Source organism: Ascidiella aspersa, chromosome 3 (assembly GCF_963924565.1).
Source record: "Ascidiella aspersa chromosome 3, kaAscAspe10.2, whole genome shotgun sequence".
NCBI lineage: Eukaryota > Metazoa > Chordata > Ascidiacea > Phlebobranchia > Ascidiidae > Ascidiella > Ascidiella aspersa.
The window spans coordinates 35055658-35080869 of NC_139449.1; the positions used below are offsets into that span (position 1 = coordinate 35055658).

At 34.5% G+C, this 25212-nt stretch overlaps 1 protein-coding gene across 1 annotated transcript in view; it reads left to right on the top strand.

Annotated features, from left to right (window-relative positions):
• The window catches only part of LOC146162705 (uncharacterized), a 27397-nt gene extending 3548 nt beyond the window's left edge, over window positions 1-23849 (top strand). Inside the window, exons 2-14 of the mRNA XM_083385274.1 lie at window positions 1134-1234; window positions 5703-5888; window positions 6027-6706; window positions 9007-9102; window positions 10837-11210; window positions 11397-11635; window positions 13823-13966; window positions 14279-14449; window positions 19352-19519; window positions 21675-21863; window positions 21975-22163; window positions 22275-22412; window positions 22994-23849. Of these exons, the coding sequence (XP_083241400.1) occupies window positions 1134-1234; window positions 5703-5888; window positions 6027-6706; window positions 9007-9102; window positions 10837-11210; window positions 11397-11635; window positions 13823-13966; window positions 14279-14449; window positions 19352-19519; window positions 21675-21863; window positions 21975-22163; window positions 22275-22412; window positions 22994-23763 (3445 nt within the window). The 3' untranslated portion in view covers window positions 23764-23849. The remainder of the gene's footprint in view (window positions 1-1133; window positions 1235-5702; window positions 5889-6026; window positions 6707-9006; window positions 9103-10836; window positions 11211-11396; window positions 11636-13822; window positions 13967-14278; window positions 14450-19351; window positions 19520-21674; window positions 21864-21974; window positions 22164-22274; window positions 22413-22993) is intronic.
• Window positions 23850-25212: the final 1363 nt, after the last annotated feature.

The window sequence follows — 25212 nt, forward strand, 5'->3', positions numbered from 1 at the left end:
CACAATAAACGTTGCACGCGTGGGACAACAAAGCGCAGCAGGATGTCAGCCGCCGTCGCTTCGCGACCTGAATAAAGCAAGTGATATGAACGCATTCTGTATTGAAATTGTTCTGCCGCTAGGTAGGAGTAGATAGCTCTAAAGGACTAAAATGATGACGTCACACTATTGTTTTTTGTCCCCCAATTGGAGGTGACAAGGGGTGCGGACTCCTCAACCTCTTATACGCACCTACATACCATTCTACGCAACCTCTGAAAATTTGAATGTTCTACGATGTGTCTACTTTTTCTAAAAATCGGTCTAAAACGTACCATAGCAAAGCTTAACAACCCAAAAAGAATAACGGCAAAAACAAGATATGTCCAGAAAATAAATGTTCGGCCCATATAACTGGACGGGGTACGGTTGTTCTCTTTTTTGTCCAGGGATATAGGGCTTGGTGTTTATTTTGTTTTATTTTAATTTAATTGATTTTATTTTATTTTCCTTAACTTGTTTCTGCAAGCAAAAACACCTATGGGCCGCAAATTTCCCCACTTAACTTATGGCTTAGATGCGAAAAGGGTTCAAATACGGCAAAGTATTTGGGAGATGATAGAAACATGTATTTAATAAATAAAATTTACGTAGATATAATGCGTACGGCCATGTTATTAAATTTTGGCCCGCTATTATGTTTAAAAATAAAATTTAATATATTTTTGTTAACTTTTACTCTGCAAATTTACCATGGCTTGGTCCAAGCAGTCACTGTTAAAACAGACTTTAAATCTGTTGTTTCAAACAATATGAAAAACTCTTTTATGTGCCAGATACACCACCTTTTAAATAAAAAAAATTGACAATTTCAACAAAACAAACGCAGAATTTAAGATTTATTTTTGTATTACGCCATGTTATGACGAAGTAACGTCGTCGCTAAAAATGCATTTAACATTAGCATTTTGCTTGCTGTGGCCCTTGTACAATTAAGTTGTGTAGGCCTGGTGTTGGTATGTTTGGTTGGAACAACCTGTACAACCGGTGCTAACAGAGAGGTGTACACTGCCTCCAAATTCGCGTTTAAATTTGCCGCGGTAAAATATGTTATGTTATAGGAGCACTAAGTTTTTTTTTTCTCTTTCTAAAAGGCAAGTCGCACGCGCCGCTTATTTCCCTAGTGACAATAAAACTCGCAGCATGGTGCCTTCGTCGCTTCGCGAGTTCAACAAAGCAAGCGAATACGAAATCGGTATTGTAGTTTTTCAATCGCTAGATGGGAGTCGATAGCGACAGCGAACTAAAACGATGACGTCACTTAGGTTTTTGTCTCCCAATCAAAGGTCCCCTCAAAACAAAAATCCCATTCCCAGAGGCATTTACAAATAGGCACTTGCCTACGAAAAACTTTACCTACATCTTTCATGTGTTTTTGGCTTTTTGTCCAATTTGGCCAACACAGTTCACGAACGCCATATAAATGTAGCTTCTCGCAATGCTTCCCTGCGTTATACGATGGGTGAAACATTAAAACATGGCCTTGCCTCTTCGTGTATCACCGCGACAATAATTAAAATTTGATGAGGTATTTGGGTAATATTCGAAAAAAATATTTGATAAATATATTTTATGTATATAGATAGTGCATACGGCCGTATTATTAAATTCTGGACAGCTAACATGTTTAAAACGCAAATATAATTACTCTGTTAAGGTTGTTTAACGCCTATGGTATACTATACTTTTACCTATGAATTACTAAGACGAGTCATTGCGCACAACGAAAGTCGCACCGCGGGTCAATAAAGCGCAGCATGCGTCTAGTTGCTTCGTCGTCGAACTGAACAAATCAAGACAAGATACCGAAATTCTGCGTTGAAGTTTTTCAACCGCTAGATGGGAGTCCATAGCCACGGAGCGTTTAAACGATTACGTCACAATATTTTAGATTTTTTTCCTAAATCCAAGGCACCTAGGGGTGCAGACTAATAAACCTCTTGTACACCTAATACCACTCAATGTTAGGTTGTTTGAGAATTCTTCGATGTATACTTTTTCTATAAAGCTTCGGACAAAATCGGTCTAAAACATTTAACGGCAAAAACAAGATATGTTTTGGTCTCCCAAACATATAATTACCGTGCACTAGCTACACAGACGATACATATTTTAAGCCATTAATTATTATGTTGTAAGTTTCAACCCTTTTAAAATGATATGCATTGCTATTTCAACAGTGCTAGGATGATTTTCACTAAATTAATCAAAAGAAGAAGGGTTTATTACACAGCAACAGAATATGCTTAATTTACTGTATCTCGTTAACCGCTCACTTTTTTATTGTGCATCCTTCTTTATTTTTATGTTACCTTGTATGTTTTTCCTCATCAGTTTTAGGTGCATCTTTCTAAAAGCAAAATATTGTAAAAGTATGGATTGTTTTTACATTACAATTAAATGACTTTATTTCAGAATTTAAATTTAATTGATTGGTATTATTTTTTATTTGTTGTTAGACAAAATATGCCAGCAGTGCCAAATTAATACTGTAGTGTCTGTGTATATGACAGCATGTTTGTTTGTTAAACTGTTCAACCTTTCATTAAGATTTCCTTTTCAAGCTAAACTCTGACTTGGTAACTTTTGCGCTTTATCTTCTACTGTGAGAGTCGTAAAATCAAATATTTAAACTCTATATATGTGAGTCGTGATGTGATATGAGCTATATTCGTTGAATGCGCAGTAATGCTCAAGTTTTTGGGTGTACAAATAAATCTGACAGTCTTACAATATGCATGTTAAAATATAGTGGCAGTTTGTTTGTTTCGATATAATGGAGTTAAATAAGATGGTATTCAGTATCCTTCTGTTGATAAATACAACACTATGTCTGATACAGTGGCTTGCAATAAAATAAGTAAAACTTTACAACTTTTAAGGTAATGGTGTAAACAAAAGCAGTCAAAAAACGTTTTTTTAGTGCAATTTGTTTATTTTGCGAGGGCAGTTAAAATGAACAACAAAAATTTAAAAAAAGAACATGCAATGCGACTGGTTAGAGAAACACCAAATATATCGGCCGATGTTAACTAAATTCAGATGTTGCGGAATAAACAGATACATCCTTTGCATTAGATTGAATTGTTTATAGTTTCACTCAAACAAGTAGTCAGATATATTTTCTATTTATTTATTTTAGAACCTCCAAAGTCTTGCAATCATGAGTGGGCTTGAAACCCTGCGCAATATAAATTATAATCATAATTTTATTAAACAATGTAATTTAAATGATCTCTTCCCTTTATGGTAAATGCGTTGCCGGCATCTAAATTTTCCAGTTGCCATAAAACAACTGTATATCCATAACACTTCAAATCTGGCTGAAATAATTAATGTTTGTGTGTGCTTTATAGTTTAAGAAATATTAGGTTGTATTAAATTCAGAAAATATTAATAAACCGTATTGGAACAAAATTATTTCTCATCAATTAGCCCAGAGCAGTTCATATTAATAGTATGTCATCAATTCAAAATCTCTGTTTTTAGCAAGAAAAACATCCCTCACAAGCCGGGTCTGTTTGTTGTTTTACATGAAATCACAAAAAGTGTTGTGAGAATTGATAAAAAATTTGAGTCAATAAACAATTTAAAAATTCAGAATTTTTTGTGCTTACAGCTGCTGATAAGTTTTATAGATTTATACAGTGTATAATTGTGTTTTAAAATCTGAAACTAAAAATTATTATTTACTATTCACAGTTGATTAGTAAATAGTTGTAAATAAATCATATTACTGTGAAAAATTTCATGAGATCCAACCTAATATATAAATATATCCCCATTAAAAGCACCATATGGGGCGTTTAGGAATTTTGATAAATTACAATATTATATTAATTTTTTATATTTAGCTGTATTTATTTGTATATATGTTGATAAAAATAAATTCATTGAATATTGATACTAACAAAAAAGAATTGTAAACTGGTAATCCTAATGACCATATGATAAACAAAATACTAAGATGCTTATGTTTATATGTTAGCATTCAAAACACTAAAATAAAATGTGATTTGCTGGATGCAATCTACATTCAGCCACAAGGCTATCATATTTTGACTAGTGTTTAGAATTTGCATGTTACGGATACATATTAACCGCTTTACTAAAACTCTGATCAGACTGTTTATTGCAACAGTGAATTTATTCACAATGTTTACAGAGCAAGTATCATGTTTAAACTGAGCATATTGCTTTGTTGGTTTAGTGAGTTTATGACACACCAAACTACCTTGGGCGGCAGTTGTTGCTCATTGCTTAAGTTTTTTTCTGCAAGGCTCTGGTAATATCAGGTATACATTTTTGATGCAAAATTTTATTTGATTTATGTTTATTTTGCAACAAATGAAACCTGTAGGAAATGGAAAAACGGGTTAGTAAATTAATGATAAGTAGGGCGAATATTTTTTGACCAAAAAATAGGAAATTTTGACCTGAAAATAATTTATTTTGACAAAAGTTTGACCTGATAGAAATACATTGATTTGAATAACTTAGGCATCGTTAATCACGCGTTTTTATACTGTATATTGCTCTAATAAAGATATAATACGGTTAAAATGACTTTGAACTTCTATCAAAACTATTTTTTTTGATAAAATGAAAGATAAATTTCAAAATAACGAACGACCAGACTTTAGTTAAAAAGTAAAACTCATAGTTAAAAACATGAGTAAAAACAGGATCAGACGTTTTGTTTAAAGGAAAATATATTTCGCCAAAGTGGCATCATCAGTTCCTGTAAGAGTACAAATAAATAAAATCAGAGCGCAGCCATCAACAAACCAATAAAAGTAAACAATAAAATATTAAAACATTGTAATAGACTAAAAACGCAATGAAAAGCACTACAGCCTCGCAGGCAACACGACTGGGATAAATGAGTAGGCGACGCAAATAAGTGGAGGAAGGGGAAAAAAATACATATGAGCAGTGCGAGATGCTAGACGGTAAAATGCGGCTCGAATGGGTAGCGATAAGATAGCGGTTTATCTTATTCGCGGTAGAACCATTTTTTGGATGTTAATGGTTGCGTTGACTACCTTTAGCCACTTTGCTTCACATATGTCCAACTTATTAAAAGGTGGTTTTTCTAAAAATGTTATGCTGAAACACTCTGCAATGGTAGGCCTCTGCCTCAGCATGGACATGTGTTTGTCAGCGTAGTGGCGCAGAAGTGCTGCTTTGTCGTTATTTTCTTTGTACTTGAAAGTTTTCCATACTGCTCTATGGCCTCTCCACCTTGTTGCAAATGAATGTTTTGTTTGCCCGACGTATCGTTCGCCACATTGCCGACAGGACGCCATGTAAATACCGTGGTCGGTGCAGCAAAGTGTTTGTTTCAGTGCTATGTTCCCATTGCGAGTGGGAACTGTGAACACCTTCGAGACCATGCTCTCTGCCTGTTTATAATGACCGCATAAACAGCAGTGGCCGCACGGGATTGACTTTCCAGTGGAAGGGATGGTACTTGCCGGTTGACTAATTGCGCGGTAGTTGGTAAGTACGCTTCCAAGTGTCGGAGGTCTTTTGTAGACAAGCATCGCTTGTCAAAAAAAAAAAAAAAATTTCGCTTGAAATTTTTTTTTCGCTTGTGAAAAAATGGAAAGGTAACTGCATTCAAAAGAAACGTAAAATCGGAAAACGAATATATGTTACAGCAGCAGATGTGGTGGGGCTGTACCCAAACTTACCAAGAGCAACCGTCAAGAAAGCTGTAGCTGCAGCCTTACAAGAGCAATCTACCTTTACCACGGCAGCGCAAAACCAACTTGTAGATTTGACGATTCTAACGCTTCAGAGCGTGGTGACGAAGCATGGAGATAATTTTTACCAGCAGAAAGATGGTATAGTTACAGGCGATAACCACTCAGTATCGCTGGCTAACATTACAATGCATTATATAATAAAACCATGGATTGAAACCTTAAAGGAAGCACAAGTCTTTAAAAGATTCATCGATGACATTGTCTGGATTGTTGCAGGCGGAGCAGCAAACAGACACATTCAAACATCTTTGGAAAAGGCACTTGCAGCACATGGACTCCGTCTCCTATTTCGTTCCTTCTGTACAACCGACGTACGTGGACAGGTCGAGTTTCTTGACGTACTCCATGTCCCATGTGCAGAATCACCCTTCGGCTTCAAACTAAAGGATTTCAAAAAAGAAACTGCAAAACATTGGCAGTTCTTACACGGAACTTCCCACCACCCCATTTCCGTTTTTAAATCAATCATAACTGGAGAGGCGACACGCCTTAGACGACTAAACGAGATGGAGGAAGACTACTCACTGAGCCTTCAAAATCTCGGCAAGAAATGTCTGCGGTCGCAGTTTCCTCCAAGGATGGTTAAAGTCACGTTAAAAACTGCAGCACAGTTTGAAGCTAAAGTGCGCCAAAGGCAGACAAAGAAAAACATAAAGGACCTTGTAGTTTGGCCCACAGCCTTTCCAAAGCTGCTTAAAACTACCTTAGACGAAAGAAGGCTGCAGCCACAAGCGATGCTTGTCTACAAAAGACCTCCGACACTTGGAAGCGTACTTACCAACTACCGCGCAATTAGTCAACCGGCAAGTACCATCCCTTCCACTGGAAAGTCAATCCCGTGCGGCCACTGCTGTTTATGCGGTCATTATAAACAGGCAGAGAGCATGGTCTCGAAGGTTTTTTACAGCTCCCACTCGCAATGGGAACATAGCACTGAAACAAACACTTTGCTGCACCGACCACTGTATTTACATGGCGTCCTGTTGGCAATGTGGCGAACGATACGTCGGGCAAACAAAAAATTCATTTGCAACAAGGTGGAGAGGCCATAGAGCAGTATGGAAAACTTTCAAGTACAAAGAAAATAACGACAAAGCAGCACTTCTGCGCCACTACGCTGACAAACACATGTCCATGCTGAGGCAGAGGCCTACCATTGCAGAGTGTTTCAGCATAACATTTTTAGAAAAACCACCTTTTAATAAGTTGGACATATGTGAAGCAAAGTGGCTAAAGGTAGTCAACGCAACCATTAACATCCAAAAAATGGTTCTACCGCGAATAAGATAAACCGCTATCTTATCGCTACCCATTCGAGCCGCATTTTACCGTCTAGCATCTCGCACTGCTCATATGTATTTTTTTTCCCTTCCTCCACTTATTTGCGTCGCCTACTCATTTATCCCAGTCGTGTTGCCTGCGAGGCTGTAGTGCTTTTCATTGCGTTTTTAGTCTATTACAATGTTTTAATATTTTATTGTTTACTTTTATTGGTTTGTTGATGGCTGCGCTCTGATTTTATTTATTTGTACTCTTACAGGAACTGATGATGCCACTTTGGCGAAATATATTTTCCTTTAAACAAAACGTCTGATCCTGTTTTTACTCATGTTTTTAACTATGAGTTTTACTTGTTAATATACGCGTCAGCGGAGCAGTGATCGACTGGCTAAAACCTGCCGCCGATGGTTTTCGATTCTATAAAGATACACCCTATTGTTAGTTAAAAAGCATACTTTAGTTGTTTTTTTTTAATTTTGTAAGCGATTTATGTGCAATTTTATTCGATTTTAACTTACAAAAATATTAACAAATTTTGACCTAACGTGTAAATTTTGACTTTTAAGTCAAAAAATATTCGCCCTAATAATAAGGATTTATAAACATCTTGCATAAAATAATTATGGTATAAGAAACAATACAATATAAATGGCTGACTTAAATCCTGAAATTAACATTGAAAAGTAAGAACTGTCTTAATCGGCCAGATAAACATATTTTAATTAGTTCTTCAAATCAACACCTTCAAATCGACGCCTGTTAATCAACAGATACTGGACCATATAAGCTCTAATTTGCTAATTGTCATATTTAACTCACTTTCTTCACTTAAAGATCTTGGTGGGCTGGTTAGGTTTAATTGAACTTATATTGTTTATTCGGTAGAGTTCTAATTGATGCTTTCTTTTAAAATCCGGGGTTGTGTGACTAACTTGCGAGCCAACCTCAAAACCAGAGCGACCAGTTTTAAATTATAGGTCAGCGAAGCAAGTTAGCTTAAAGCAGATGCAACTTACAAATATATCAGTGCTGTTACAGAACGCAAGTCGATAATTAAAAAGGTTTTGTGTGGCCCAGTTAAGATACTCTATTCAGCCCATAAGTAACTCTTGTGGTCTCAAAAGGAAGTAACCAGTGGTGGGATTCAGCCGATTTGCACTTATAATTAAATTTAACCTATAGAAGTTTTATAGAACCATCTCTCAAAATTTTATGAGATCAGCGAACTGGTTTAGCATTGCTGGTAGGTGTCAATGGATTTTCTTTTTTCTTAAATCCAAGTAGCTCACATGTTTTTTTGCAATGGACGACTGTTGCTTTTTAGTGTGGTGGTTAGCAGTAATTAGATTCGGCCGGTTCACCAATCGCTGGAACCTACCTGGGGTTGCATCCTGTTCTTGCAACTACTTTAGTTATTTGCTGAAAAAATATGACTTTTTGTAACAGAACCGGCTGAAAAATATGGCTTCTGTGATAGAACCGGCTGACAAAAAATTTGAATCCCACCACTGGAAGTAACTCTAGGTCCAATTCTGATCACTTATAAAGCCAATACAAAATGCCGATTAGCATGTAACACTAGGGTAAAACTAAAAATGCTTTGACCACAAATGCAAAAGACTGATAAATATGCAAAACATTGCAAAATAACACAGACATCATACCGCGTAAAATGTGAAAGCATTGACTAGCTAACATCATAACCCTACAATCTAACCATTGCAACTCTGATGACACCAACGTTTTTTGTTCTATTTGACTAAAGCAAACACCACTTGTGGTTAAATTTGTAGTTATGTTATGATTCGTTTAAAAAGCAAATTGTTGAACCTAAATAAGTTGTTTATGCTGTTTCAGAGTTCTTTAATTAAGAATTCTATCCTGAAATTTCTAACATCTTATTTGCTATTTTCAGATACCCTTTTCTTCCAAACTACAAGCTATTGATGCGAATGAACTTGAAACTAGTGCAGATAAGACCGACTTTGTTGCAGATGGAGGTTTTGCATCTGTAAGACTTTGTCAACATTTAAAGCTTGGAGAAGTTATTGTCAAATGTTTTGTCATTTCCAGAAATACAAAAGACGAGGAAAAACGCATTGCCAGGTATGCAATGTAAATTTGTTGTAGTTTTATTCTGTCGTTCTGTCTCATAACGCAAATTTTCTTTTAACATGATAAAGTGTCCGACTTACCTTTATAGAGGTTTTGTATTGTAGCTTTACATAGGCACGCAATAACAGTCATTAAACTGTATATTTCACTGGAGCTAGTGGTTTATAACAGGGGTCACCAAACCTTAAACTGCAGAGTTAATTCTTCCAGACCGAGTATCAAGATAAATTTGTATGACTTGTTGTCTAATGCAAATCCCCCCAAATGTATTAAAATTTGAGCTAAATATCAATTTACATGCTGTACAGAAAATTACATTAGGTAAATTTGGGGTGTCAAACTTAAGCAAATGCCCTCTTTGCCCCAGTGCTTACATAGAGTCGTTTGACAAACAAACAAAATTTTAAACGGCAACATATTCTATACTTGTAGTTGGCAACATTTATACAATTTCCTTTTTCTCTTAACTGGAAGAGTCATTTTAAAAACAAACCAAATTAAATTGTGGAATAAGTTTTTAGTTTGTAACTGTTACTTAGCCAGTAATCAAACGTAGATATGTGTAAACTGCAACCTTTGTGCAGGCCAATTTGTAAAGGGTGGCATGTGGTCTGCAGGTTACTTGTTTAACACAACGGGCTCAGATCAAAATCAATTTAGTCCAGACAGAACAATTTTTAACAGGCAAACTGGCTGCGTACTTAATATTTAGGTTTAAATTACTGGCAGTTAAATGGTATTGAAAATAAGCCAATGCGATTATATTGGGATGTTTACCTTTATTAACATATAACATGCAAACAATTTTAGCACATGATTAAAAAAAATTGTTAAAAAAATTCTCACGGGTCGTATGTTGATAGCCTTTAAAGTAGATAATTTGGCAAAAATTACATTTTTCAAAGAGTCCACACAGCACTAGTTTAAAATGTTACATGGCGCCTTTATGCTGAAAACACTTGCATTAAATAATGGAAAGCATGGTATAAAATTAAAAAAAATACATTTACTAAATTTAAGTTGGTAAAAAGCTTTAGGGGCACTTACAGCGTCAAAAGAAAAAGGGAGAAAAGCAGAAATGTGGGGCCGGGCAATTCTATTGCAGGCTAATAAAAGATAAATTTTGATCTTTTTTATTTCATGATTTTGATTTCATTACTGCTGCATAATAAAAAAACACGCGGCCAACAGTTTTGGACCTAGGTGGCCGTCGATCGTAGTATAGTCAACATAGTGAATAAAGATTGATAGCAAAACTTTCTATCTCAGCAAAGATTTTTCTAAACTTGCCCTACTTGAGCGAAGGATCTTTTACAGCTCATTGATTTTGTTAAAACCTTTCCAAAGCCACCTGGTTTACTATTACTAAATATCAACCAATAAAATATTATACATGTCCAATGATTACCATGGTCAAGTTAACTACTAAAACCCCGCCATATTTTTAGAAAAAAATTAAAATATTTTAAATGTTGAGCTATTTTTGGACATTTTTCTTTCCCTACTTGTTGTATTATTTAAAAATAACATTAGTTTACCTACTAATTGTTGTTTTAGTGTAAAAAGAGAAGCAGATGTACTGGTTCGAATAGAACATAAAAACATTGTAAAAGTTCTTGGCTTTTCACAGTGGAATGACAACCACATTGCAATTATCCTTGAGTATGTAAAATGTGGAAATTTGGATGAATTACTGAAATCTGTAGAAGTGCCTTGGTCTTCCAGACTATTAATTGCACAGCAGATTATGTCAGCTCTTTGTTACCTTCACAACTATCCAGGTGGTAGAAAGTTTTACCATGGGGATATTAAGCCAGACAATATTTTACTTGATGTGGACTTGAATGTTAAACTGGCTGATTTTGGGTCTGTAAATATTATCAAAGCCACCAACATAATTTCCACAACGTTGGATATAACTCCAACTAAGCAACATACATTATACTATGCAGCTCCTGAAGTACTGAAGGGAAAAGAAGCAGGAACTTTTTCGGACATGTTCAGGTTCGCAGTAATTTAACGAAAATTCAACAAATTGCAAAACTACTGGTATATTTTTATTAATGATACAATATCTCATTAGACATTGCCTTGCACTAATAGGCGATATCAATATATATCTCAACTAGACAGATATACTTGTATTTTAACCCTTTTTGTAAATGATTTGTATTGTTAACTTTTAAACAGTGTTGGAATGGTTTTGTATGAACTGGTCACCAGAAGAAGGGTTTATGAAGGAGCAACATGTCGACCAGAAATTCTCATTGCTGTTATTTTGAGTGGTGAAAGACCAGAGTTGGACAAAGTTGAAGCCGTGGAAGCATCTTTGACAACCGATGGTGATAAGAAAATTGCCTCAGTTTTAATTGACCTGATGAAATGTTGTTGGAAAGAAGATCCTGCAGAAAGACCAACTGCTCTCAATGGTATAAATAATTAAAACATTTAGAATAGCTTGCACCACTTAAATTGGTTAGACAAAGTATAGAAAGTTAAAGATCAATAAAATGTATTAAACAAAAACTAGAGCAGTGCTTTTTAACCCGTGGGATAGTATGCACTTAATAAATAATTCTAATGTGGAAAGACAAATGTCATGCGGATAAAAATGGTGCATGTTATTATTTTTCTTTATGTGTAAAACAGTTATCAAATAAGCTGGTGCGTCCACTCAATGCGTTACAGCAGGGGTCGGCAACCTTTTTTCAATGCGGACCAGAAACTGAAATTTTGTCGCGGACTGGTATCAAAAAAACAACAAATGCTCAGTAAAAAAAACTTGTTACACTGTTTTCAATGCAAACTTTAAGCTTGTTTTGCTGCCAAGAGTTGCTCCCATATAAGAGTTATTACACTTGTTGTATACCATTAAATTACACTTGTATACCATTATTGCACATTTCTATATTCTTACCAGTTTGTCAAAAAAGGATATTTAAAGCATTTTAAAAGAAGTCACACTTTGTATTTATTATAATGTATTTCTGGCCCCCTTTTTGACCAGGCCCTACACAACACTTTCTATAGTTACGTAATAGAAAAACTTATATAAAAATAAATATTGGCAAAATGAAAAATACGAACCACGGACACCTAAAAAGTATAAAATAGAACAGTGGTGTCTAACTCAAACATGCTGGCATGCCAATTTTTATCTTATAACTTAATCCTGTGCCAAAGTTTCGTAACTAATTTTTTTCTAATATTAAAAGTGTTTTTTTACAAAAAATATGAAAGACATTTGTTTATTTAATCAAGCAAATCATTCATAATTGACCAAACTGCTTCTTTGCAAACGTTGGTTTTCAGCAAAACTCTAAAGATAAATTGGCCTTAAGCTGTGTAGTAAAAATGCGCATAACTGCATCTGTGTCCGTTGGTGAGCTGACTTTTGCTTCGTCACACCAGGCTATATCATTGTGTGAATGCTAGCCTCCACTACAGTTTAATGTTATAATATCACAAGTAATTGTTAGTTGTCGTATTTACGGCAATTTTTTTATTTGTATAAACGATGGCAATTAGCTAAACCATTCATGCTTGAAAAAACAAAAAAACATGGTATTTTAGCTCATTTTTTTAAATATTGTAAGTACTAGGAGTGAGATTTTGCTATAAAAATGCATTTTTGGATTTTGTGAACGTGCCATATAGCTCATTAACAATCCTTTTTATGTCGCTTTTTCATGACCACACAACTAACTGTACAACGCATATTGTTTGGATTAAGGTTAGGTCAAGTATTATTGCTATATTTATATTTATTCTCCCATATTTATTTTTTCCTTGCAGATTGAATTTTTGACAAGTCGATTTGTTACTGTAAAAAAGGTGGTAAAATTCTAGACCAGCATCCCTTTCATTGTATTTCACAAATAGGAAAAACTAATGGTTGCAAACTTACTGTGTGTTTGTTTCTGGCGGAAAATTTTCCGAAAATTAAAATGGGTGAACGGTTCTTTTAAAGGTTGAAAAGCACTGCACTAGAATATTTAAAGAACATTACATGAAATTTTTTTAACGTTAGATAATAACAAAAAAATTAGTAATTTTAATGTTACTTCAATATTTATACAAGCTTTTGTAATAGAGAAAACATGTGTCAACATATACATGTATCCTATAAAAAATGTTCAAATATGTTTCAATTGGAACTGCTAAATCCAGAAGACAAAACAAAACAATGAATTCATAAAATACAGTGTCTGAAATTGCACCCAGCAAACAAAACTGTGCAAGGGAATGTCTTTGATAAAGATGACACACAAAAAGTTTTGTGACCTGTGCAAATTTTGGCCCTATTAAAGTTATTGTTTAAATATTTGAAAAAACAAGGTTTATTTGTAGGTTGTCTGTATGTGTGTAAATGTGTAACAAGAAAATACACTTGTAACCTAACTATATGCAGTGAAAGTTCTACATTCTTATGTTAAAAAACCAGAAGGACAAAAATGTTTAAATTGAATAAAGCTCTTAAAAGCAATCACAGAAAACATAACCATAAAGCTTTTATAAAAGCAAAATAAAAAATAATATGGGACATTGGATACAATTTTGTCAGAAAATTCAAAATCTTACTAAAAAACTTTTTACTGACACCTTTGACTGTTTAGCCAAGGAAATGCTGGACATACCCATTGATGAAAACCTGGTGAAAGCAGAGAATAAAAAAATTGCTACCCTTCTTCTAAAGCAGAAGCAAAGACCTCCTTCATCTCAGACAAAGTTATCAAACTTTGTGAGAAACTTTGCTTCAGGTATTGTATTGTGTGCTATGAAGTTTGAAACTAGTGCTTAATTTGATTGCCAATATATTTACATATGGTAAAAGAAGAACATACAAAAGCAACATTATTCGATGTGTATGGAAACAATTAATAGGCTCACTGATCTCAGTAATTACTTCTATGGAATAATGTGTATAATGTTTAGGATTGTAGAGGACCAGTCAATGTGTGTATAGTTATTCACACTTTTGCAAACAAATAAACACCATATTATACTACATTTAAAAGTAGCCTAAAATGATATACAAAACTTGGTCTTAATTTTAATAATTTTATCTCCAGCAACTGATGGTTCTATTTTTTCGACTAATGATACCACATCTAGTTTGTCTCCTCCGCTTGTGACACAAAGTAGCATTGCGATCGATAATGGTGCCTCAACTTCATCGTCTGTTGCACAGAAAGCAGTTACTTCCGGGTCAGCTTCAATGGCAGTGATTTCATTACAGCAAGGTGAGAAGAAATACGATAAAATACAAACTTGCAAGTAGTTTAAGTGAACCACTAGTCTAACGATAGAATTACAGTTTGCTTTACTCGCCAGGTTAGCCGCAAGTTTTAGGAGGTCTCCAGGTTCGTTAGGTTAAAAACAGTAAACACTGCTATACACACACAACTACAGACGGACGGAAGTACAAACACCTGCATTTTTACGAACTAAATGTAGCTTGCAATGACGTCACCATTTACAAGAAAGATATTTTGCTTTAATGTATAACAGTTTTTTTTATAATTTGCGGATGATGTGACTTGAATTCCATACAATAACTAAGAAGCATACATTGTTTAGATTGCTATTATTGATTAAATACGTATCTATTTATGTCAAACCTTAGATTGCATTGATATCAGTAGTTGTTAACCACCAGACCACAATAATTTGTGGGCGATCCTTTTACGCAGTTGGCAAACTATGATTTTTTTAAGTTTAACTGAGGAGTTGCAAAAAATATTTTTCAGTTGTCATTTGTAAGTTCAGCCTACCTTGGGAAAGCCTGTTAATTACAAAAGCAACTTAAGTAGTTCATGGTACCTTAGCTCTAAATAGAAATATATGCAAACTTCAAATGACATTTATGTGTGGTTACAATAGTTAACAGGAACTTAAGTATAATATTGTAGCGGATTGGACTTTGGAACTCTGTGACCCCGTCAACTCTGACCGCCTGTAAACAGCTTGCCGGCAGAATCGCTCATGCTGTCATTTTAATTTCCCGTCGCGTGTTGTAATTTCGTTGTTCGAATGGCCGATTTCCTGAGTCGTGTTATGTGTCGCGTTTTCTAACGAATTAGTAATTACTCACATCTGTCCGATGTAGGCTATATAAGAAATGTTGTAAATCGTTAATTCAGCAGCCCTACTGTTCAATTGTGGAGTCCAGATCGCGTACGTTACGGAGGTAATTATTATACGTATATCGTAAGTACTGTACCTGTAAGTACTGATATAAACATTCTTTCATTGTGGCTGCTCCCCGCAATTTGGTTCACCTTTTGCGACGTGATATTGAACACGCATAATACCTTCTGACTAACTATTCTGAAATAGTTTATATTAACCTTTTGTTTTGAATTTAATCTATTTTGTAACCTACGCTTTTGCACCTATTTTTAGTCTTATTTACCGTGTGTTATTTTTTTGAATCGTTATGTCGAAGAATATCTTTTCTGCTTTGTTTTCAAAGGATTCAAGCAAATTTAAAGCTTACAACGTCAAAACTTCAACGCGTATAGCTGCCATGCTATGTAATATAAGGGAAGGTAATGTTTTTCCGAAACCAAAGGGAATTAATTCGAACTTTTCAATTTCTAAGTTACGTCACAGGAAAATATGCTCTTTTTCTAAACCTATTTCTCCTTTCTCTAAAAAGAAATTTACAAAAAGAAATGATGTTCCTGTGCCATCGGGTCCAGTTGTTTCACCGGTTACAGTGCCAATCTCGAATACAGATTCTGTTTCTCAACCTGCAGCTGATCTTTTAGCCCAACCGCAGATGGTCAACGTCCAACCGCATTCAACTTTCGAAGCCGCTCCATCGTCGTTTTGCAACACGGCAAAACCTTTAAATGTTCCGGTAAAATCTTTTCAGCCTGTAGCAGTTACATCCAACAGCGAACTTTCAACTGCAGAAGCGACGCCTCGTCAACAAAGCGAGTTTACTGCACCTACGACGTTCGTAACATCTATGACGACATGCTATTTAAAGCCAGACTCTATTCGAAAGGTACTTTTAACCTATCTTTTTCAACTTTATCTTTACCTAATCTTATCAGACAGGATTTCTTGCCGACCATTTGATGTTGCTGAGTTTTGCGATGCTTGGAAACGTCCGCCCGACTTATCTGCTTGCGAGCAAACTTACGCATCTGTTGCGATGAAAGCCGCACCTTCTTACGACGTTTACACTTGATGATAACCTAGTAAGCTTTCACAACTTTACTTAACCTTATCTATCTACGGCCTCTTACTATCCTAACCTTCGACTAACCTTCTTTTCCCCTTATTCTCAGCCTCTTGCTAGTTTTCATGATAGACGTCTAGTTAATGTTTTTTTGGGTAATTTTTAGCGCTTATAACTTTAGTTTTTGTTAACGCAGGGATGGGCCTTACACCACTTAAATTGTATTATATCCATAGGCTCATTACATAGGATGGCAGCTGTAGTTTATTCGTAATTTTTGTGCGCGCTATGCATTGTCAAATATTAAACATGCTTTGTTTATATTTTACGCAACACGCCCGTGTTTTTCTCTTTAAGCCGCCGCCATTGTAAGTATATGTTGTTGCTGATTAGGAGCACGTTTTAATGTTGCTATATCGGTCGTGCAATGCAGATTTAAAACCGCGTTTGAGCTAAACTAAATTTACGGCATAGCTGTTCGGTCAATTTGCAAAATTACGTCTCTTTTTGTTAAGTTAAAGTTGAAACTTTATGTAAGACAATATTCTTCTCTCGTAAACTATTCTTTAAGCCTATAAACAGATAAATTTATCTCTCACACTTACAGAAGTTGCGCCTTCTAAAGTGCCATTTCCGTTAGCGGCTAACGTGCCGTCTGGTCCTTTATGGTTTACGGTGTTTGATCAGAGATATCACACCTTTGTTTCAGACGGCTGAGGTACCGTCACATGTCCATTTAAGTTACAAGCTTGTATAGTGTAACTTTTTAGTTTAACCTTTACGCCAAGGTTAAAATGTCTGTCATTTAGGGATTACTTTAAAAATGGACAAGGCGTTTAATTTGTTTTTGCGTTTCAGAGAATAGCACCTTTTACTTCCTTGATTTCGGTATTCTAGAACGATAGATTCTAGACGTTTGACTAACGGTTTTGCCTTTTGACATCAAAATACAATTTTTACGGCTTTATTTCTGCATTGTAGGCTACATTTTTGTGCATTCGCATGTTGTTAAACGCCTAGGTAAGTATTTTTAGACAGATCGTTCAGCTACAACGAATCTGCTCGATAACGGAGGGATCCTTGAACACTAAGGAGCAGTTCAGCATCTCGTTTACCAACCCGCTTTGTACGAAGCGAGCTTTTCATCGCCAAACAACAGCCACTCATGGCTTGACGGTCCGCCACCGCTCCTGACTTGTGCTACAAAGAGCCGATCGACAAGGAGGACATTATCATCCAATGTACAATGTTTGACATCCTGGAGGAATACCACGAAGATGAAGTTTCTCCAGACCTCTTGTCTTAAAGGCAGGGAGAGTGAATTGTAGCGGATTGGACTTTGGAACTCTGTGACCCCGTCAACTCTGGCCGCCTGTAAACAGCTTGCCGGCTGAATCGCTCATGCTGTCATTTTAATTTCCCGTCGCGTGTTGTAAATTCGTTGTTCGAATGACCGATTTCCTAATTCGTGTTATGTATCTCGTTTTCTAACGAATTAGAAATTACTAACATCTGTCCGATGTAGGCTATATAAGAAATGTTGTAAATCGTTAATTCAGCAGTCCTACTGTTCACTTTTGGGGTCCAGATCGCGTACGAACGCTACGGAGGTTATTATTATACGTATATCGTAAGTACTGTAGGCCTACCTGTAAGTACTGATTGTCGTTTGTTTATTTGCAATAAGCATTCTTTCGTTGTGGCTGCATCCGACAATATAAAAAATAGTCAACCTCAAATGTCCAAATTTAATACTGCTAATGTCCTAAAGCACTCTTTTGAGTCTACCAAGCAACCCTGTATAATCGTATAATCCTTTGTGATTGTTGTTCATTAATGACGTTCCCAATTTTGGTAATCATGCAATCAAAATTCTGGTTGCCGGTTAAAAAGGGGCATTTTTATATGTGTCTCATCCATGTGTTGGATTGTCAAAAGGTAACGTATTACTGATTTGAATGATTAGTTATACTGTGGTTGTTAGGGTTTTCGTACGACTAGATTTATATGTGCTATATGTGTATCAGGATAATAAATCTACAAAATAAGGTCACTTCAGGAAAAAATTATAGTTTGAAAATGTGGATCACATAACGAGTAATAGTACATTGATTTTGTGCAACCTGTGGACCACAGAGTGAAAATATGTTGTATATATTGCCTGCGACATGGTGAAGGACCGCAACATGAATAATCTGACAAGCAGCTTTCTGACGAATTTATACAAACCACTTAATCACTAGTTATATTTAACAAGAGATTTTGTTTGCAAAATAATCACTTTAGGTAAGGTAAATATATCCACCAAACAAGATTAGATAACCCAACTGCATTTTTAAATTGAATTTCCCAGTTAAACTGATTTTCTAACCAAACCAAGAAATCACTTGAAAATGTTTAACAGATTTGTTAATGATAGGAATGGTTAAACACTTTATGTAATTTAGAAATCTTAATACTTTCTGGCATTTTGAATAATTCTCGTTTTTCAAATGAAGTAAATAAAGTAAAAAAAACAGATTTCCCTACCTAATAAACATTGATTTTTAGTACAAATTTATCTACTTTGAAGTTACAAAGTTTTTTTTTTTGTTTTTGAGTTCCAAAAAATTCAAAAATTAATACATAAATTGTTTTTTTAAGTTTCCTCTATTATAAAAAAAATAGAATAAAGTGGAAATGCCTGTAGTAAACAAGATTTAAAAATAAAATTAGTGTTGGTTTTTGTCAGAAAAACCTCATAGGGTCAAATTTTATTTATTTTCCATATATATTTTTAGAAATGCTAAACCAAATTGATTTGCCCAATCAAGTAGTTTCAGTTTTTACAGATTATCATTTTTTTTTTACATGTGTATATAGTTATCAACATTTGCAAACAAATAAACACCATTTTATTATACGAAACTAGTTTCATTTTATAAAAGCTAACAATTGTGTTACTGATTTCCAGCAACCGAAGGTTCTATTTTATCAACCGATGACATCACATCTAGTTCATCTCCTCCGTTTGTGGCACAAAGTAGCACTGCGATTAATGATGGCGCCTCAACTTCATCGTCACAGAAAGCAGTCACTTCTGAGGCATTAGATTCGGTGGCATTTCTTTCATTACAGCAAGGTGAGAAATACAATTGGGCATTCCTTTTACGCAGTTGGCAAACTATCAGTTCTATAAGTTTAACTGAGGAGTTTCAAAAAAACTTTGCGCTTTGTGCGATTTCAATTGTCATTGTAAGTTTAGCCCAGCTTGGGAAAGCCTGTTAGCTACAAAAGCGACTTTAGTTGTTCATGGTACACTGGCTCTAAATAGAAATATATGCAAACTTCAAATAACATTCATGTCAGGTTACAATAGTCAACGGGAACCTAAAGTATAATATAAAAAATTGTAAATTTAATACTACCAATGTCCTAAAGCATTCTTTTAAGTCTACTTAGCAACCCTGTATAATCGTATAATCGAGTGGTTCCCAACCGGGGAGGAATTCCTCCCTAGGGAGGAATTTTATGAGTTCAGGGGAGGAATTTCATAAATACAGTAAAAAAAAATTATGTTGGAAATGTGTTTAGAATATTTTTGTATATACGATAGGGATGTCCATTATGTTGGCCACAGATAACTTCCTATCATGTAAAATATAGGCATGTCAATATTTATTTGCCTCATGGGCTAGGCCAGTGTTTTTTCAACTATCTTTTTCTGTTTCACATATCCTTATTAGGAATGAAAACGGGACAATAATTGACCTATTTAAATTACATTTTTTGGTGTAATCAGTGGTTTTCACATTATTCACGATGACTCACATGAGCAATCGAAATCAATCAACAGTTTGAGTTTATAAATTCCTCATTGTAGGTTAGCTATCTATGGAGCACCTTTAAATCACAAAATTAACATGTTGCCCTTAAAATAACCTGGTAGATTTAAGCCTATTGTCATACAATTGTAGACGCATTTAGACCAGTGGTTCTCAACCGTCGGTCCGCATCAACTTCCCGCCGGTCCGCCAAATATACACAATACAATTTTATATAAGATGTTAAAAGCTTGTCCATTAAATGTAGAACTTCGACAGTTCCGTAATTTGCTGCTTTGTGACGCAACATAACGTTAATAGTCTACTTAGGACTTTGTTGTTTGTCACAATGGTGCAAGTGTTGTACGTAAAACGCCTGTGATATCAAAAAGACCGACTTTTTTTTGCTTTAAGTTGCATATACTTTTGTCGTAATTACATTTTGAGTTGATTTTGATTTTTGAAGGTCCATCGGTCCGCAAAACTTTTTTTGAAATTTTACCGGTTCGTAAGCTAAAAAAAGGTTGAGAACCACTGATTTAGACTGTTGGTACAAATTCTAATTCTTACCGAATAAGCACATTATATGGTAAATAGTTAGTTATACTTTATAAAACTAAACTACAATATAACCAAGATGAACACCGTCCATTATAATTTAGAGTCGGTTCACATTTGGAACAGATTAAGAGCAAACCAAATATAAACCTGGTGTTGAGGATGACTTGCGTTGCCGGGTGTACAACTACTTTTAGGGCGCAAACAAGAGCAAATTTCCCATTGAGTTGTAATGTGAAATAAATTGATATTTCAAATTGCCACAATTTTTTGCGTTATATTTGTTTTTCGTCTTATGGGGAGGAATGAATAGTTCAAAAATGAGCAAAGGGAGGAATGTAGCAAAAAAGGTTGGGAACCACTGGTATAATCCTTTGTGATTGTTTTTAATTATGACTAGACCAGTTGTGGTCTCAGTAAAGAATCATGTAATCAAAATCCTGGTTGCTGGTTAAAAAAGGGGGCATTTTATAATTCTCGGTCCGTGTGTTTGATTGTCAAAGGGTAACATATCACTGATTTCAACCATTAGTTATACTGGGGTTACTGAGGTTGTCCTATGGCAAGATTTGTTGAACTATATGTATCAGGACAATAAATCTACAAAATAAGGTCACTTCAGGAAAAAAATTATAGTATTGTAGTAAAACAAGATTCAAAAATAAAATTAGTGTTGGTTTTTGTCAGAAAAACGTCATAGGGTCAAATTTTATTTATTTTCCATATATAGTTTTAGAAATGTCAAACCAAATTGATTTGCTCACTCTTGCAGTTTCAGTTTTTTACAGGTTATGATATTTTTAAATGTGAATATAGTTATCAACATTTTTGCAAATAAATAAACACCATTTTATTATACGAAACTAGTTTTTCATTTTATCAAGCCAACAATCATATTACTTATTTTATCTCCAGCAACTGATAGTTCTATTTTTCCATCCTCTTCAACCGATGACATCACATCTAGTTCATCTCCTCCGCTTGTGGCACAAAGTAGCACTGCGATTGATGATGGCGCCTCAACTTCATCGTCACAGAAATCAGTTACTTCTGTGCTTCAAGATGAGCCATCAACTTCAACTGCATTACACTCATTTCTGCAAGGTGAGATATATTAAGCAGTACATTGATTTTTTGTAACCTGTGCACCACAGAGTTTTAAACTAGTTTTTCATTTTATCAAGCCAACAATCATATTACTTATTTTATCATCAGCAACTGGTGGTTCTATTTTTCCATCCTCTTCAACCGATGACATCACATCTAGTTCATCTCCTCCGCTTGTGGCACAAAGTAGCACTGCGATTGATGATGCCGCCTCAACTTCATCGTCACAGAAATCAGTTACTTCTGTGCTTCAAGATGAGCCATCAACTTCAACTGCATTACACTCATTTCTGCAAGGTGAGGTATATTAAGCAGTACATTGATTTTTTGTAACCTGTGCACCACAGAGTTTTAAACTAGTTTTTCATTTTATCAAGCCAACAATCATAATACTTATTTTATCATCAGCAACTGGTGGTTCTATTTTTCCATCCTCTTCAACCGATGACGTCACATCTAGTTCATCTCCTCTGCTTGTGGCACAAAGTAACACTGCGATTGATGATGCCGCCTCAACTTCAACTGCATTGCACTCATTTCTGGAAGGTGAGATTTATCTATCATGGAAAAGTATTTTTATAATTTTCAGATGGTTGATTTGAAACTCTAACTGTTTGCCGAAAAAAAGCAAATATAGTTTCGAGTTTCATTGTTAGGTAAATATATATGTGTATATTTATATTAAACCTTAAATTGCATCATTTAGATTAGTGTACGTTAGCACCAAAATAATTTAAAAAAAAAGTGTTGCTTTAAAAATGGCGTTTGGTTCAAATATGTGGGTGAGCAATATTTTTCAACTTCACGAAATCGTTTCAATAAATATTGCTACCCTTTAAAGTGAAGAAAATTAGGTATGTTTCAGATTTTCTTAAATTAATAAAAAATGTCGTGGTTTTTAGTGCAAAAATAACTTCTTGGATGGTAGAATTTTTTTTATTCAATTTTTAGGATATTATGATCCAAATTAATAAGATCACAAGATAAGGTTTTATTCTTTACAGTTCAATGTTTAAAAATGTATATCATTATTATATATATATTTTTAAGGTAAATCCTTATGTTTTTTCAAAAACAATCAGTTAATTTGGAAAAATAAATCATTTTGTCATTTTACTGAAAATCAGATGGAGATGAATCTGCTCATGACCTTGTCCAACAATATGTGACCTTGGTGCGAGAAAAAAAGTATGAAGAAGCGAATCGAGTCGCAGGTGACCTTCATCAGCTCCTCCAAGGTCAAGTGGAACGAACAGCGGAAGAATTTCGAGAACTTGGAATCAAACTGAGAGAAGAGAAGAAATCTTTGGAATCGGTTTTATTTTTGCAAATATCTTCAATTATTTCCGCAAATGACGAGGATCCGAAGAAAGCAGTTGAGGGAATTGAGTTTTGTGCTTGGGAGTTGATATTGACAAACATAAAGATGATTGAAAGTGACGTCACAATGAAGCCCATTGTGCGCGATCACGTCCTGCCACTGATGCGTGACCTGCAGCTGAAGATCGAACAGAAGCAAAACATCGGCGAAAAGTTTCGGGTTTTAATCTTGGCTCGGTGTTTGCATCACATCGGATGGAGCGAATATTTAATCGACGATCTGGAAAGTCAAGAGCGAACTTTGAAGAAAGCAATTTCTTCACTCGAAAAAACTTTCGGCCGCGAAGCTTCCAAGCATCGGGTTTACGCAACTTGTTTAAACAACCTCGGTTTTGTGTGTTGGAAAACCTCGCGGTTCACTGATGCGGTGAAATATTGCGAGCGAGCTCTGGAAGCAACAAAGAAAGTCGAGGATTATCCAAGCGAAGAAGTAAAGAAGAAATATATTGAAAAAACTGAAAACAATTTGAGAATATGCAAATCAAAAGCAGAAATTAAAAAGTGTAAAATTATGTAAAGAATTGCTTAATTTCTTACTTAACTTGTGTTACTTTATTTTATTTGTTTGTATTTGATTTAAAATTCTGTTATTAAAAATCAAAGTTGTATCAATCAAAGATTTAGAATAACTTTATTAAATGTAAAACTTGAAATTTGATTGATTGCTTTTAACAGGAACAATTTAGGGTTAAATTGAATTTCTGCAAACTCTGTAAGTAGAATAAATTAAGTTTAGAGAGCGCTCGTCTAGAATCCAACCACTTTTTTTTACAGTAAAAAAACAATTTGTGGAAAGTTAAATTGTCAGAAATAAATAAATATAATAATAATACCGGACCCATAATACAAATAATATTAGTAAGATAAAATAATGTTAGTAATATTAATACAAACCACCGGACGAAAATGTACGATTCTAGACAAGAGCAAAAAAATAAACAAACTATAATTTCCTTTTTTTCTAAAAAAAATTCAATGAGTTTCAAAACCACAAATTCTTAATATTTTCTACAACTTTATTTTGTAGCCACAAACCACATTATTGTTTACACTATAGTTTTAATAGCTAAGATTAAATAATATATTTAATTTTAATTAACGATTACTATTTTAAGAGATACATTTAAAAAACAACTGACCACAGTAAAACAAAGCACTTCGAGATAAAACAACGACAATAATATTGAATTTTAAGTTATGAAATACGTTAATCATATTAATGTATGCAAAGAGATTTAAACCGTTTAAGTCTCTTTGATGTATGTTACTCGTTAACAAATGATAAACAATGTATTTTATGCTGAGTCATGCGCGACAGCGATCGGCGAAGTATTTCGACAAACCAGCGTAAAGTTGTAATATTAAAAGTTTGTTTACTTGTTTTTTTAACAAGCGTGTAATTACTCAACCGTATCCAAAAAATCAAAAAAAATGCCGGTTTAATTTTTCTATTTGTGTTTGTGTAGCTTTATAAAAAATATCAGAAAATAAACTTGCTATCGCCATAAATAAACAACAAAAAACATGAAATGAACTGTATTTTTACGTACACTAAATTTAAATAAAAGAAAACTCGTCATGGATCGGTTGATTTCTGTAAAGAATAACTCACGTGCAAAACAAATTTGAGTCAAAAGTAAGTTTATTTAAAGAATGGAAGATAATCAAAGTATGATAAGCGTGGGTTGACTATTTTCTATGTAGAAAATTTACTAACACAACAACATGTTATTATAATAACATAATGTGTTGGTCACTAATTTTTTTAATTAAACTTACATGGCTATTAAAATTTATTGGGAGTTTAGGACACATGTTGTATTAAATATGTTCAAATTTACGGAAACTTAGGAGAGAACAAACAAATTGCCTAAAAAACGCTTTCGCTGGATATGTTATTTAGACTTTGGCTTAAGAACACCAGATGAACCAAAACATTTACCTCACACAATATGCGTTTCTTGCC